We start from the raw sequence: 14,910 nt of genomic DNA on the forward strand, positions 1-14,910 counted from the left end.
GAGTAATCAAGAATGCCTTCCAGATTGAGGATATGAGCCTCTGGTAAAATAGAGCTATCTTATACTAAGATAGTAAAGACTGAGGGCGAAAAAAGATTTAGGGCAGGGGTGGGAGGAAGGGGAGGAATCAAGAGAGTGTTTTGGACATGTTAAATTTGAGATACCTGTTAGACAGCCAAGTGGGAGATGTTGAAGAGACAGTTGGGAAATAAGTCTGGATTGGGCCTAAGAATTCACGCTGGAGAATTGGTAATCATTTGCATATGAGTGGTAATTAAGGCCATTGGATTGGATGGCATCACTTAGCGAGTATTTGTAGATAAAGAAGGCATTCATCAACTGTTCCATTACATAAACTCAACCCTGCATTCTAAAAAATTTCTTTGTGTACTGAAGGAGTAGGTGAAAACAGTATTTTTGTGGAATCCATTACTTCCAAGTACTGTTATATATGGGGTTACTTTATGAATGTCCAAAAGGTGAATCTCTTCAGGATGAAGGACTTACCTTTTTGAATTACAAAATAAAGATAAATAGCTTGCAAAAACCAGTTATTATGGTATCAAAAGAATCAACACTAGTAATACAACACTAGTAATACAAATTCTAATTCTTAAATCTTGCTGTTTTGTTGGCTACAAAAACTATTATAAACAAATTGTGGCCAATGTGCTTGCTATTTTTAAAAGTTCTAATATAAATAATGCTTTTTACAAGTGAATACTGGTGAACAGTTTCTGGCAAGCCCTCTTTATAAACATCACCCTGAAGATTAATTTTATCAGAATTTGATCTTTAGTATTTTATTAGTCCCATTTTAAAGTCTGAAAAGATTAAAATGCACAAGAAATGTCAAGAGTTGAGTCTATGTGTTTCTTATGTTTATGACAGCAAAGTAAATATATTAGGAAATAATCAAAGACCTTGTAATCTATAAAAATATATATTAAACTTTCCTAAACATTGATCTTTTGAGACCAAATCTATTTAAAACTGAGTATTTTGATAATTATAAAAAGTTGTTAAAAACTACACTTCAGGCATTCCTGAATTCCCCAATGTTGGTGCTCACTTACTTTATTCAAAAGTATCAGATTGGGGACTTCCCTGATGGCGCAGTCGTTAAGAATCCGCCTGCCAGTGCAAGGGACGTGGGTTTGGGCCCTGGGCCAGGAAGATCCCACAGGCTGCGGAGCAACTAAGCCCGTGCGCCACAACTACTGAGCCTGTGCTCTAGAGCCCGCGTGCCACAACTACTGATGCCCACGTGCCTAGAGCCCATGCTCTGCAACAAGAGAAGCCACCACAATGAAAAGCCTGCGCACTGCAACAAAGAGTGGCCCCGGCTCACCGCAACTAGAGAAAGCCCGTGCACAGCAACGAAGACCCAATGCAGCCAAAAATAAATTAAAAAAAAAAAAAAGTATCAGATTGATCTTTGCAGCTACTCTTTCAGTAAATACGATCCAGGGGACTCTAGAGAGCTATCCATGGTTAGCCAGTTGAGTTCATTCATATTCTCTTGGCACATTCAGATGAAAATTACACAGCCAAACACATCTGTCAGGGAGGATATGCTTCAGGTTTTTGTTCAAGTTAAATGAGGGAAAGGAATCGAACCATTAACAAAATCTGAAGGTTAAGTGGAAATTAACTAGGTTCTGTAGCATAATACAGTATAAAATCCCAAATTTTAGAGCAAATTATATGCTCTTGTTACTTCATTAACAAGATATTTTACATCAAAAATATTTATCATTTTAAAAATTGCATATTGCCATAATTCTTCAGTCAGATCTCAGAGTATAATTTGTTATCAGTTAATAATAAGCATTTACTCTGTGCCTCTTATATGCCAGGAATTGTACTCAATGATAGAGAAATGATTCAGGCAAGGTATATACCTTCAAGGACCTTTCAGTCTAAAGGAGACATATATAAACAAATGTATAGACCAATGTAAATAAAACAGCTAGATAAATATTTGTATGAGGCCTAGAGGGGATATTAATATTTGGTACTAGAGAATGAACTCTATTGAGATTTGGGTGAGGCTAAGGATTTTCTGGTGGCATTATTCCCTGAGCTGAGTTTTGAAAAAGATAAATGAAAATTTACTAGGTATTAGGTAAAGAGTTACAGGAAAAGGGAAAAGCCACATGTATAGGCATGGAAGTCCAAAACCACTTAGTGTATCTGGAGAACTACTATAGACAGTTCCCTACTGTTGATGTAAATAGTGTGGTATAAAAAGTGTGAGGAAATGAGGTTGGAGAGGTACACCAGGGAGAAGTTGTGTATGTTATACCAAAGAGCTTGGATTTTACCATGTAGATAATGGGGAGATAGTGAGGAATTTTAAGCAGGGAAAAGTATAATCTGACTTGTACTTTAGAGCACTACCTGTGTCTGCAGTATGAAGGAGGGAGGTTAGGCAGTTATTATATCTCCTTTTATATATATACATACACATTTTTAACATTGTTACTACTTTATCAGGCGAAAAAAAAAGCAAACAAACCTCAATTGATGCACTTACAATATATAGATTGATGTCTGTGCATGCATGTAACACCATAGTAGCACCAAGGATGGAAATTAAGAAAACATAATACCTTTTCCCAAGAATGCTTATACCTATATCTTAAAGAAAGATACAACATAAAATCTTTGACAGCTGAGAAGAAAGTAAATTTGGTATTCTTCTATAAACTTTAAGAATATTATCTAGGACATGAGGGTGTACTGAGGAAATAACCTGTTACAAGGCCAAAGTTTTCATTAAAAGAACAAAACAAAAAATTTCCTAGTGTTTTTCAAAATACAGTTATAATGAGGGGTTAAGGTCTCAAAGTTCTAAACCCTGAAATATGACCATAATGAAATTAGCTACATTTTATTAAAGGTTTTAAATTTCAATAAAGAACCTTCAGACTATCTTTTAAGGAATGGCATTTTCTGGTGATCCCTTCCAAGACAAATTGGTTCCACAAATCTTGTTGATCTTCTTATCTCTTATAAGAAATGTTTAACTCTAAGCTAATAATATATTAAAGCATATCTTGCCAAAAATGAGTATTTGGACTTTAGGATAGTTATTTTATCTTGGAGGGTGGTAAAATACACATAAATTTTATCATTTTAACTTTTTTAAATTGTACAGTTCAGTGGCATTAGGTACATTTATATTTTTTTGCAACCATCACCAAATAGCATGTATCTCTAGAAATGTTTTCATCTTCCCGTTGAAACTCCTGCACCTATTAAACAGTAACTCCCCACCCCATTCCTCCCTTCTCTCAGCCCGTGGCAACCACCATTCTTCCTCCTGTCTGTGAATTTGCCTACTCTAGGTTCCTCATATAAGCGGAATCACGCATCATTTGTTGTTTTGAGACTGGCTTATTTCCCTTAACTCATTGTCTTCAGGGTTCATCCATGTTGTAGCATGTGTCAGAATTTCGTTTTTAAGGCTGAATAATATTCCATTGTACGGATATACCACATTTTGTTTATTCATTCATCTGTGGATGGATACTTGAGTTGCTTCCATCTTTTGGCTATTGCAAATAATGCTGCTATGAACATAGGTGTTCAGATTATCTCTTTGAGTCTCTGCTTTCAATTCTTTTGGGTATATGCCAAGAAATGGAGTTGTTGGATCATATGGTAATTTTCTTCTTAATTTTTTTTGAAGAATCCCCATACAGTTTTCCATAGCCACTGCACCATTTTACATTTCCATCAACAGTGCACAAGGGTTCCACTTCCTCCACATCTTCCCCAACACTTAATCTTTTCTGTTTGTTTTGGATTTTTTAATAGTACCTGTCCTAATGGGGGCGTGAAGTGGTATTTTGTTGTAGTTTTTATTTGCATTTTGATGATTAGTGATGTTGAGCATCTTTTCTTTTTTTTTTTTTTTGGCCACACCACGCGGCTTGCAGGATCTTAGTTCCCTGACCTGACCAGAGGTCGAACCTGGGCCCTTGGCAGTCCTAACCACTGGACCACCAGGGAGTTCCCATTGAGCATCTTTTCAAGTGCTTGTTGCTATTGATTATCTTTGGAGAAATGTCTATTCAAATCCTTTGCCTGTTTTTAAAATTGGGTTTTTGTTGTTGTTGAGTTGTAGGAGTTTTTTTTATATTTCTGTATATTAACCCCTTATCAGATTCATGATTTGCAAATATTGGCTCCCATTTTGTGGGTTGTCTTTTCAAGTCAGTTGATAGTCTTGATGAACATAAGTGTCCATTTTGATGTAGTTGAATTTATCTATTTTTTCTTTTGTTGCCTGTGCTCTAGGATAGTTATTCTTTTTTTTAAGATTTATTTTTTATTTACTTATTTATTTTTGGCTGCATTGGGTCTTAGCTGCGGCATGTGGGATCTTTATTGAGGCATGCGGGATCTTTCGTTGTGGCGTGTGGGATCTTTATTGAGGCATGTGGGATCTTTCGTTGTGGCGTGCAGGATCTTCGTTGCGGCACGAAGCCTTCTCTCTAGTTGTGGCATGTGGGTTTTCTCTACTCTAGTTGTGGCACACAGGCTCCAGTGCGTGTGGGCTCTGTGGTTGTGGTGCAGGGGTTCCAGAGCACATGGGCTCTGTAGTTCGTGGCATGTGGGCTCTCTAGTTGAGACACGCAAGCTCAGCAGTTGCGGCACGTGAGCTCAGTGGTTGTGGCGCACAGGCTTAGTTGCCCCACAGCATGTGGGATCTTAGTTCCCCGACCAGGGATCAAACCCACATCCCCTGCATTGGAAGGCAGATTCTTTTTTTTTTTTAATACATTTATTTATTTTTTGGCTGTGTTGGGTCTTTGTTGCTGCGCATGGGCGTTCTCTATTTGCGGCGAGCAGGGGCTACTCTTTGTTGCGGTGCACCGGCTTCTCTTGTTGCAAAGCATGGGCTCTAGGTGCACAGGCTTCAGTAGTTGTGGCTCACGGGCTCAGTAGTTGTGGCTCGTGGGCTCTAGAGTGTAAGCTCAGTAGTTGTGGCGCACGGGCTTAGTTGCTCCTCAGCATGTGGGATCTTCCCAGACCAGGGCTCGAACCCATGTCCCCTGCATTGACAGGCGGATTCTTTACCACTGGACCACCAGGGAAATCCCTAGGATAGTTATTCTTGATCATTCTTTCTGATAATTAAAAAGCAGGACCATTTGCCTATTAAGGAGACACATACATAGTATTTGATAACAGCAAATTCTTAGCAGCATAGGGAATACTTATGTTTTTATCCTTAGAAGCAGAAGGGCAAGTTTCTGGCTTATTAAAATCCAGATTTAAAATGGGATGTCAGAGGAAAGCAAAATGCATTGTAGTAACCCTGGCCCTGAACTTGTGGTGGGGAAGTATAACAAGTGTTGTAGATTTAAAATGGGATGTCAGAGGAAAGCAAAATGCATTGTAGTAACCCTGGCCCTGAACTTGTGGTGGGGAAGTATAACAAGTGTTGTAAGAGCATTGGTAACCAGGGGTCTGTCAGGAAACTTTCCCCCAACTCTGTTTATTCCGCTTCTCTAAAGACTCCTTAGAGACGCCTTCCTTGAGCACCCTTGCACCTTCCCAACTTGCATTCCAGTTCACTCTCATCCCTTTCCCTTTTATTTTTAAAGCAAAACACTTTTTTATGACCAGACATTGTTATTTATTGGCTTATTTGTTTATCGTCTGTCTTTCCTTATGAGAGCAGAGACTCGTTTCTTTCTTTTTTTTCTTTCTTTGAGGATTTTCCAGGTTATTTTTTTCTGTTATTGATTTTTAGTTTAAATCTATAATTGTTTGAGAACATACACTGTATGATTTCTGTTATTTTAAATTTGTTAAAGTGTGTTTTATGGCTCAGAATGTGTCTATCTTGGTCAGTGTTTCATGCAAAATTCAGAATGTGTATTCTATTATTGGGTGCACTGTTCTATAAATGTCAATTAGATCCAGTTGATTGATGATGCTATTCAGTTCAGCTATATCCTTCCTGATTTTCTGACTTCTGGATCTGTCAATTAGTGACAGAGCGGTGTTAAAAGTCTCCAGCTACAATAGTGTTTTTATAGTCCAGCAGCTTTTTTTCTCAAGTATTTTGATTCTTTTTCATGAAGCACATACATATTAAGGGTTGTTATGTCTTCTTGGATAAATGACCCCTATTATTATTATATACCCTCCTTCTTTATCCCTGATAATTTTTCTTCAAAAGTCAGCTTTGTCTAAAATTAATATAGCTGTACCAGCTTTTCTTAAAAATTAGTGTTAGCATGGTGTATCTTTCTCTCCCTTTAGCTTGAGTCTTTATATTTAAAGTGGGTTTCTGATGAATAACCTGGAGGTGGGTTTTGTTTGTGCTTTTTAAAAAGCCCACTCTGACAAGTATGTATTTTAATTGGCATATTTAGAACATTCACATTTAAAGTGATTTTTTATATAGTTGGGCTTATATCTACTAGGTTGGTAACTGTTTCCTACTTGTTTGTTGTTTCTTCCCCCTTCTCTTTCTGCCTTTTTCAGGTTTTTTTTTTCCTGTTTCACATTTTGTTTTTTACTAGAATTCTTTAGAGCATTTTTAGTTCACAAAAATCTTGAGCAGAATATATATACCTCCTTACCGCCACAGACATACACAGTTTCCCCTATTATTAACATTAGTATGGTACTATTGTTTAAAATTGATGAGCCCATATTGAGACTCTTGTTACTGTTTTGTTCACTGCTGACTTTCTAGAGCTTAGAACAGTGCTCTATGAGTATTTGATGAATTATTAGAGCATTGAACATTCTGTTGTTCATTTTGTTGAATATTTTGTAGTTTTCCTGTCTATAAAAATTTCAAGTAGATGCTGATTCTCAGGCTGAAATAGTTGATCCGTATGACTCTTCCACTTCCAGGTATATGCTTTGTAACACCAACATCTCATAGCATTAATTAATTCCTGTTGTAACCTCCTGATTCAGTATTGTGCCATTTATGACATGCTATAAAATAGGTTAAATATTTAGTGCCTGTTATGTGTCAGGCACTGTTTTAAGCCATGCACGAGTGTTGAAACATGAACATCTTAGGCTTGATTGAAGTGATTTTGGTACCAATAGTTTTAATAGAGGAAATTATTTTCATTTGAAACTGGGATTCAGGGGCTTCCCTGGTGGCGCAGTGGTTGAGAGTCTGCCCGCCAATGCAGGGGACACGGGTTCGTGCCCCAGTCCAGGAAGATCCCACATGCCGCAGAGCGGCTGGGCCTGTGAGCCATGGCCGCTGAGCCTGCGCATCCAGAGCCTGTGCTCCGCAACGGGAGAGGCCACAACAGTGAGAGGCCCGCGTACCGCAAGAAAACAAAACAAAACAAACAAAAAAAAAAACCTGGGATTAATGAATCAAGTTGTATTTATAAAGATATGTTAGCAAGTTTTTTCCTTAAATTTAACCTAATGTGAACTTTTTTCCAGATATTTTCTAAATTTGGCACAGTCTTAAAGATTATCACCTTTACAAAGAATAATCAGTTTCAAGCTTTGCTTCAGTATGCTGACCCATTGAATGCACATTATGCCAAAATGGTAATTATGATCTTTTTTTCATTTTTCAGTTGTTAATCAGTCACTTCAGTGATACCAGAGAAAGCCATCATGTCTTCTCCTTTGCTGTAGTTTACCATGTGTTTTTTTTTGAAAATTGTAATAAAATATACATACTGAAATTTACCATTTTTAAAAGTACTGTTCCATATGCTCTTCTTATAGTCTAAAAATTACTTCTTTCTTCATATGAAATGGTTTCAAATCACCTATCATTTCTCAGATTTCTGGGACTCATTTCTGTTTGTCCTATTTAAAGTCTAGAGTTGAGCACAGTACTTCTGTTATAATCTGACTAATAAAGTAGGATTATCTTTACCCTAGTGCCTCATTTACTTATATTAAGTGAGCCAAAGATTGATTGATTTCAGTATTTTTGCAACCATATTCACTGTTGAATTTCATTGAGCTCTAAATTGCTAAAGACATTAAATCTTAGGAAATATGCTGCCTTAAATTCATATTGTCTTCTTGTTAGTACATGAGTGCTTGACTTTCCACAGGATGTAAAACTTCACATTCAGTTTGGTTACGTTTGACCCATCTCCTATTGAGATCTATCCCTAACTCTAATTCTGTCTTGTATTGGTATCTGAATTATTTCTAATTTTTTTCCAAAGATAGGGACTAAGGTTTATAGTACTTTTGTGTATCACAAAGTGTCTAGTTCTTGATTAGGAATAACATTTATATTTGCTGTACCCTCTACCCACATATATTATTTTGTACCTTCATGATGGCATACTGGTCAATAACTATCATGATAAGTCAGGGGTTTTTGTATATTTGTATGGTTTTTTTTAATTGATATTTTTATGTTTTGGTTTCTGGTATCTATTTTTATAAATTGAAGTGTTTGTGGAAGTCATAAGTAGCTATAAATATCCCTTTGGTAAGTCTTTATTATTTTCAAAGGAGGGTTTGCTGATTTTTGGTCTTGTATCTGATCTGACTCAAAACTTCCCTCAAGTTTATTACTCAAAGAAAATAAACTTAACAAGAAAAACAGTAAGTGGTAGATAATATTTCACATATTGTGGTTCTGACAGGTACCATTTACAAAGGCTTTATTTCATCTTAACCTATATAAAGTACACTAAAATGAATTAAGATGAAATGTAAAATTTAAATATCTTTAAACATTTAAAAAATAATCATCATAATAATTAGTACAATGTACAATAATGTATAATAGTTTTCTAAGCTTATACATTTCTCCTCTTCCGTTTGCTCTTATCATAGACAGGATAGGGATTATTATCCTTACTTTACAGATGAAAAAACTGAGAAATAGAGATTTTCATTTTCTCTCTTAGGCTCACACAGTGACAGAGTTAAAAGTAAACCCAGGTCTTTGGCTTTTAGTTTAGTCCTCTTTGCTTTATGCCTGATTACCACTCTGTCAAAATAGAGGCTACTTGATTTATTATTGTTATTATCTTGTAAAACATCATGCTTTCTTACATGCTTTATTTAGACTCTGGATGGCCAGAATATCTATAATGCATGCTGCACTCTGCGTATTGACTTCTCCAAGCTTACCAGCCTTAATGTGAAATATAATAACGACAAAAGCAGAGACTTCACTCGCTTAGACCTTCCTACTGGTGATGGCCAGCCATCCCTTGAACCCCCTATGGCTTTCGGTGAGTAGTTCTCTTTTGGGTCACAGAACAAGCTTTCTGAAGTTAAAAGTTTCATTTATTAATCCATATATGTCAGGTGGTTTCTTCTTGGATTCTCTCAGGATTTCTAAAGAAAAGTGAGAATCATGGAACGAAAATGTGTTCATTAATTGAATCTTAATATTAGTAGATTCTATTAGTTGGCAAAAACAAGTGGATACCTGAAATTGAATTTATTTTCTAACATTAATATTACTTGTTATTTATAAACCATGCAACCATTTGCTTGAAATTAATAGTCTTATATATTACCACTGGTTTAAATAAGTTGATTTATAGGGTTGGCCAAAAAGTTCCTTTGGTTTCTAAGTACAAATAAAAGACACATTTTTCATTTTCACCAAGAACTATTTTTGCAGTACACGGGCCTCTCACTGTTGTGGCCTCTCCTGTTGCGGAGCAGTGGTTCCAGACGCGCAAGCTCAGCGGCTGTGGCTCATGGGCCCAGCCGCTCCGCGGCATGTGGGATCTTCCCGGACCGGGGCACGAACCCGTGTCCCCTGATGCAGGCGGACTCTCAACCACTGCGCCACCAGGGAAGCCCCACCAAGAACTTTATTGAACAACATATTCACCCTTTTGTTCCACTACCTTCTGCCATTGTTCAGGCAACTTCATAATTCCATCTTCTCAGAACTTTTTATCGTTTTGAGCAAAGAACTGTTCCAGGTGCCTTTTACAGTCTTCCGGGAAATGGAAATTTTTTCCATTAAGAGAATTTTGTAAAGACTGAAATAAATGAAAATCTGAAGGTGCAATGTCTAGTGAATACAGCAGGTGAATCAGAACTTCCCAACCAAGCTGTAACAGTTTTTGTCTGGTGCTCAAAGAAACATGTGGTCTTATGTTATCCTGATAGAAGATTACGTATTTTTTGTTGACTAATTCTGGACGCTTTTTTGTCGAGTGCTGCTTTCAGTTGGTCTAATTGGGAGCAGTACTTGTTGGAATTAATCGTTTGGTTTTCCAGAAGGAGCTAATTAAAATAGAGGACTCCCCCTCCCAATCCCACCATATACACAACATCCCCTTTTTTGGATGAAGACTAGCCTTTGGTGTGGTTGGTGGTGGTTCATTTCGCTTGCCCCACAATCTCTTCCGTTTCACATTATCGTACAATATCCACTTTTCATCGTCTGTCTTAATTTGTTTTGAAAACAAAACGTTTTCATTACGTTTAAGTGGAGAATCACATGGGGAAATACGGTCAAGAAGGCTTTTTTTCGCTTATGTGGAACCCTAACATCAAAGCGATGAACGTAACCAAGCTGGTGCAAATGATTTTCAGTGCTTGATTCAGATATTTTGAGTATGTTGGCTATCTCCCACATGGTATAACATTGATTGTTCTCAATTAATGTCTCAATTGGATCGCTATCAACTCAACTGGTCTGCCCAACTGTGGAACATCGTGCAGCAAGAAATCTCCAGCACGAAACTTTGCAAACCACTTTTGACATGTTTGATCAGTCACAGCACCTTCTCCATACACTGCACAAATCTTTTTGTGTGTTTCAGTTGTGTTTTTACCTTTCTTGAAATAATAAAGTATAATATGCTGAAAATGTTGCTTTTTTTCTTCCATCTTCAATATTAAAATGGCTACACAGAAATTCACCAATTTTGATGTTTTTTTTAAAATGCATGCTGATCTGATAGCTGTCACAATACAATCTAACAAAACTGTTTCAAATGAAGTTAAAGACAACTAAGTGCTACTAAAGGTGTCTTACAGAAAAAACCGAGTGAACCTTTTGGCCAGCCCAATATAACCAGCAAAATACTGGTGTAAGTGGTCTTAAGAGAAATACGTTTCCTTTTTTAAGTAGTGATACTTTAAAACAAGGACCTAAATTAGTAGTATGTTTTTCCTTTATTCAAAGAAGAGGATTTACAATTTTTTGTTTTTGTTTTTTAAACATCAGAACTTTTCATCTTAACCCTAAGTTTGTGTGAAGTTGCATTTTTGCACTAATAAAAGTAGTCTTCTGCATTACTCATACAAATGTTGCTTTGGAGAGCTTCCTTCTTTTATTTAAAATTCTCAATAATTTAAACTTTTGAAATAAACCTTTATGTAAAGGGAAAAGTAGTGGAGAGCCTACTTGGATATATCATTAGGTTAATATACTTTTTGGTTTTGCAACTCTCGAAGTGTGGTTTATTATTTAGTTAAAAGTATTTTAATTTTATTACCCTTTGTGATTGATTTTTCTTTCCCAGATGACACCATAAAATATTAGTTGAGACTTCAAGTGATATTTAGTTTATCTTCATTTTATAGGTGAGAAAAAAGAATCCTTAGCCAGATTGTTGTCCAAAATTTTCTAGAAAACAGATGGTAAATTTAGTGTTAAAGCTTTTTGTTATTTATAACTGAAAATGTCAAGTACATTGTTCAGTTCATGTTCCTAAATTGTTAAAGTTTCTGTTTTAGTCTGACCAAAGTTTTGTGTTTTATACAGTTGGGCTTCCATATCTACAGGTTTGGAATCTGTGGATTCAACCAACTGCAGATCAAAAATATTTGAGGGAAAAAAATTCCCTAATGTTCCAAAAAGCAAAACTTGAATTTACCTTGTACCAGCAACTATTTTACATAGCATTACAGTGTACTTACACCTATTTACATAGCATTTACAACATACCAGGTATTATAAGCAATCTAGAGATGATTCACAGTATGCAGGAGTATGTGCAGAGATTATATGCAAATACCATACAATTTTATATAAGGGACTTGAGCATCCTTGGATTTTGGTGTCTATAGGGTGGGGGGTTGGGGAGTGTGCTGGAACCAATCCCTTGTGGATACTGAGGGATGACTGTATTTGTTATCAGCCCCTACTCATATGTACAATTTGGGAGAGCCAAAGGTCTTTGTAATTACCATTTTAATAACAAATGATAGAAATTGGGGCTATCACTCAAGTTTGCAAATGCAGAACTGCACGTATTTCAGTAATTGAATACATACTGTTGGTATAATTAATGTTCTGCATTGTGGGAGGAGGACATTTTAAAAATACAATTTAAAATTTTGGTTTCTGAATATAAAATAACCAGAATGTTACCATCCTTTTTTTATTGTATTAATAAATCCTTTGTCGTTGCAGAATAGTGTCTACGTTATAAGATAAATAATTCATCAAACAGAGAACAGTACTTTTTTATGTGTTGTGTGAAAGTTTACTCTGCCTCTCACAAATATTTGAACTGTTCACTATTCCCTCTTTTTTTTCTCTTGGCTTCAGAAACACCACACTTCCATGACTTTTTTCCTTACCTCACTGGCTGTTCTTTCTTTTCTTTCTTTTAAAGATTACCGTTTAAAGGTCTTAGGGCTAAGTTGTGAGCATTCTTTCCCTCTTTTTAGAGAAATATATTATACCTATAGAAAAGCTTGTAAAACCTGTGAATACAGTTTTAAATACCCATGTAATTACTATCCAGATTAAGAAATAAAATGTTTACACATACTGAAGAAGCACTATTTGTACCCCTCTCATTTATTGTGTTCCCACTCTCCCTGCTCCAAGATAACTGTAGTCTCAAATTTTTGATGATAGTCATGCTTTTGCTTTTCTGCTTTTCCCCTGTGGTTTGGTTGGTTTTTTTACTACTCATTATGCAGCCCTAAGTGCTAATTTAAAAAATTCTTTTCTCCTATATTTAGAACTTTATCTAAATGGAATCATACTGTTTGTTTTCTTTTGATTCATCCATGTTCACATATGTGGCTATCGCTTATTCATTGTCAATACTGTCAAGTGTATAGATTCCCATTGTATGAATATACCACAGTTCGTTTATCTATTCTGCTGTTGATAGACATTTGGGTTGTTTTAGTTTGAGGCTATTATGAACAGTACTGCTGTGAAATTTCCTTGATTACCAATGAGGTTGAACTTACTTTATTTATTGGCCATTCTCCTTTATGAATTTTCTGTTAATTCTTTTGCCTGTTTTTGTGTTTGGTTTGTTGTCTTTTCTTGTTTATTTGTGGGAATTCTTTATATATCCTAGACACTAGTCCTTTGTTGGTATTATGTGTTGCAAATAATTTCTCTCCGTTTTGGCTTATTGGTTCATTCTCTCCATGGTATTTTTATGTAGTCAAATTTATTTGCCATTTCCTTTATATTTGTGTTTTTGTGTCATGTTTAAGAAATCCTGTATTACTTTGATATTATAAAGATAAATACTTATATTTTAAAGTTGATAGTATTTTAGTAACTTTTTATTGAAATACTTTAAGTTGCAAGAATAGTTCAAAGAATTCCCTTATATCCTTCAGATTCCCCAGTTATTAACATCATGCCACATTTACTTTATCATCTCTCTGTTTATATGTGTGTGTGAGTGTGTGTGTGTTTGTTGTTGTTGTTTTTTCCTCTGAGTCATTGGAGAATAAGTTGCAAGCATGGTGTCCCTTTTAAATACTCACTGTATATTTTCTAGGAACAAGGACATTCTTACCTAAATACCGTTATCAAAATCAGGAAATTAACATTCACACAGTACTATTATCTAATCCATAGACCTTTTAAAATTTTTGCCAGTTGTGAAAATAATGTTCTTCATATGAAAATTTTTCTCAGTATCAGGTTAATTTATTTGTCATGTTTCTTGAGAGTCCTTTAATTTGGAACATTTTCTCATTCTTTGTCTTTTATGACCTTTAAAATTTTAGAAGAGTTCAGGGTTGGGTATATAATAGAATTTCTCCCAACATGCATGTCTGGTTTTTTGGCTGAAATAATGTTGTGTCTTTCTCATTTCATTACATCAGGAGACACATAATGCCACTTTATCCTATTCCTGGTGATATTAACCTTGATCACTTAAGGTGGTTTCTGCCAAATTTCTTCCCTGTAAAGTTACTGTTTTTCTCTTTGTAATTAACAACATATCCTTATAAGGAGGATACGTTGAGACTATAAAAATAGCCTGTTTCTTATGACTTTTCACCCTTTAGTTTTAACATCCATTGCTTAAATTAGTTGTTACTGTGGTAGTTGTTGCTATATTGGTGATTTGCTAATTCTGTCATTCCTTCTCATTTATTAGCTGGGATTTTATTATAAAGAACTTTTTTCTTACCAACACTCCATTCATTCATTCATTCATTTTTATTACATAAATTCGTGTGAATTTAAGGTTTATAATGTGCTACTTTTATGTATTTATATATTGTAGTATGATTCAGATGTAGTGATATTTATCACATTACACAGTTTTAGTATAATATTGTTGTCTGTATTCATTATACAGTGCATTAGCTCTCTGTGGCTTATTTACTATTCATTGTATTTATTTTTTCATGTTAATATGAACTTGTAGGTTCTTATTTTATTCTATGGGTAATAATTTCACAGTATCATTTTTCACTTTATGTTCAAACTCTCCCAGATTTGGCCAGTGGCCACTAGCTTCTGTGGCCTTTTGACATACCTTCATCATTGTTTGAACACTTCCTTACTTTCTGGCAGAAGATATTTCAGATCTTCTTTACTTTCCCTGCCATAACACTGCAGTCAGCTGTTACTCCAATGAGCCCTGGTTCCTTTTAGTAGGAAATAGTATTTGGAAATCAGTATCAAGGCATTATATGTGCTTATTGCTAATAGGGTGTCACTGCTTCTAGGAA

At 35.5% G+C, this 14,910-nt stretch overlaps 1 protein-coding gene across 5 annotated transcripts in view; it reads left to right on the top strand.

Moving 5' to 3' along the window:
- Positions 1-14,910, top strand: part of PTBP3 (polypyrimidine tract binding protein 3) — a 101,369-nt gene that overhangs the window by 62,936 nt on the left and 23,523 nt on the right. For all 5 annotated transcript variants that reach the window (XM_067743652.1, XM_067743653.1, XM_067743650.1 and 2 more), the window contains 2 exons: positions 7,447-7,557; positions 9,053-9,221. In XM_067743652.1, the coding sequence (XP_067599753.1) occupies positions 7,447-7,557; positions 9,053-9,221 (280 nt within the window). The remainder of the gene's footprint in view (positions 1-7,446; positions 7,558-9,052; positions 9,222-14,910) is intronic.

Source organism: Pseudorca crassidens, chromosome 7 (assembly GCF_039906515.1).
Source record: "Pseudorca crassidens isolate mPseCra1 chromosome 7, mPseCra1.hap1, whole genome shotgun sequence".
In the NCBI taxonomy this organism is placed as follows: Eukaryota; Metazoa; Chordata; class Mammalia; order Artiodactyla; family Delphinidae; genus Pseudorca; species Pseudorca crassidens.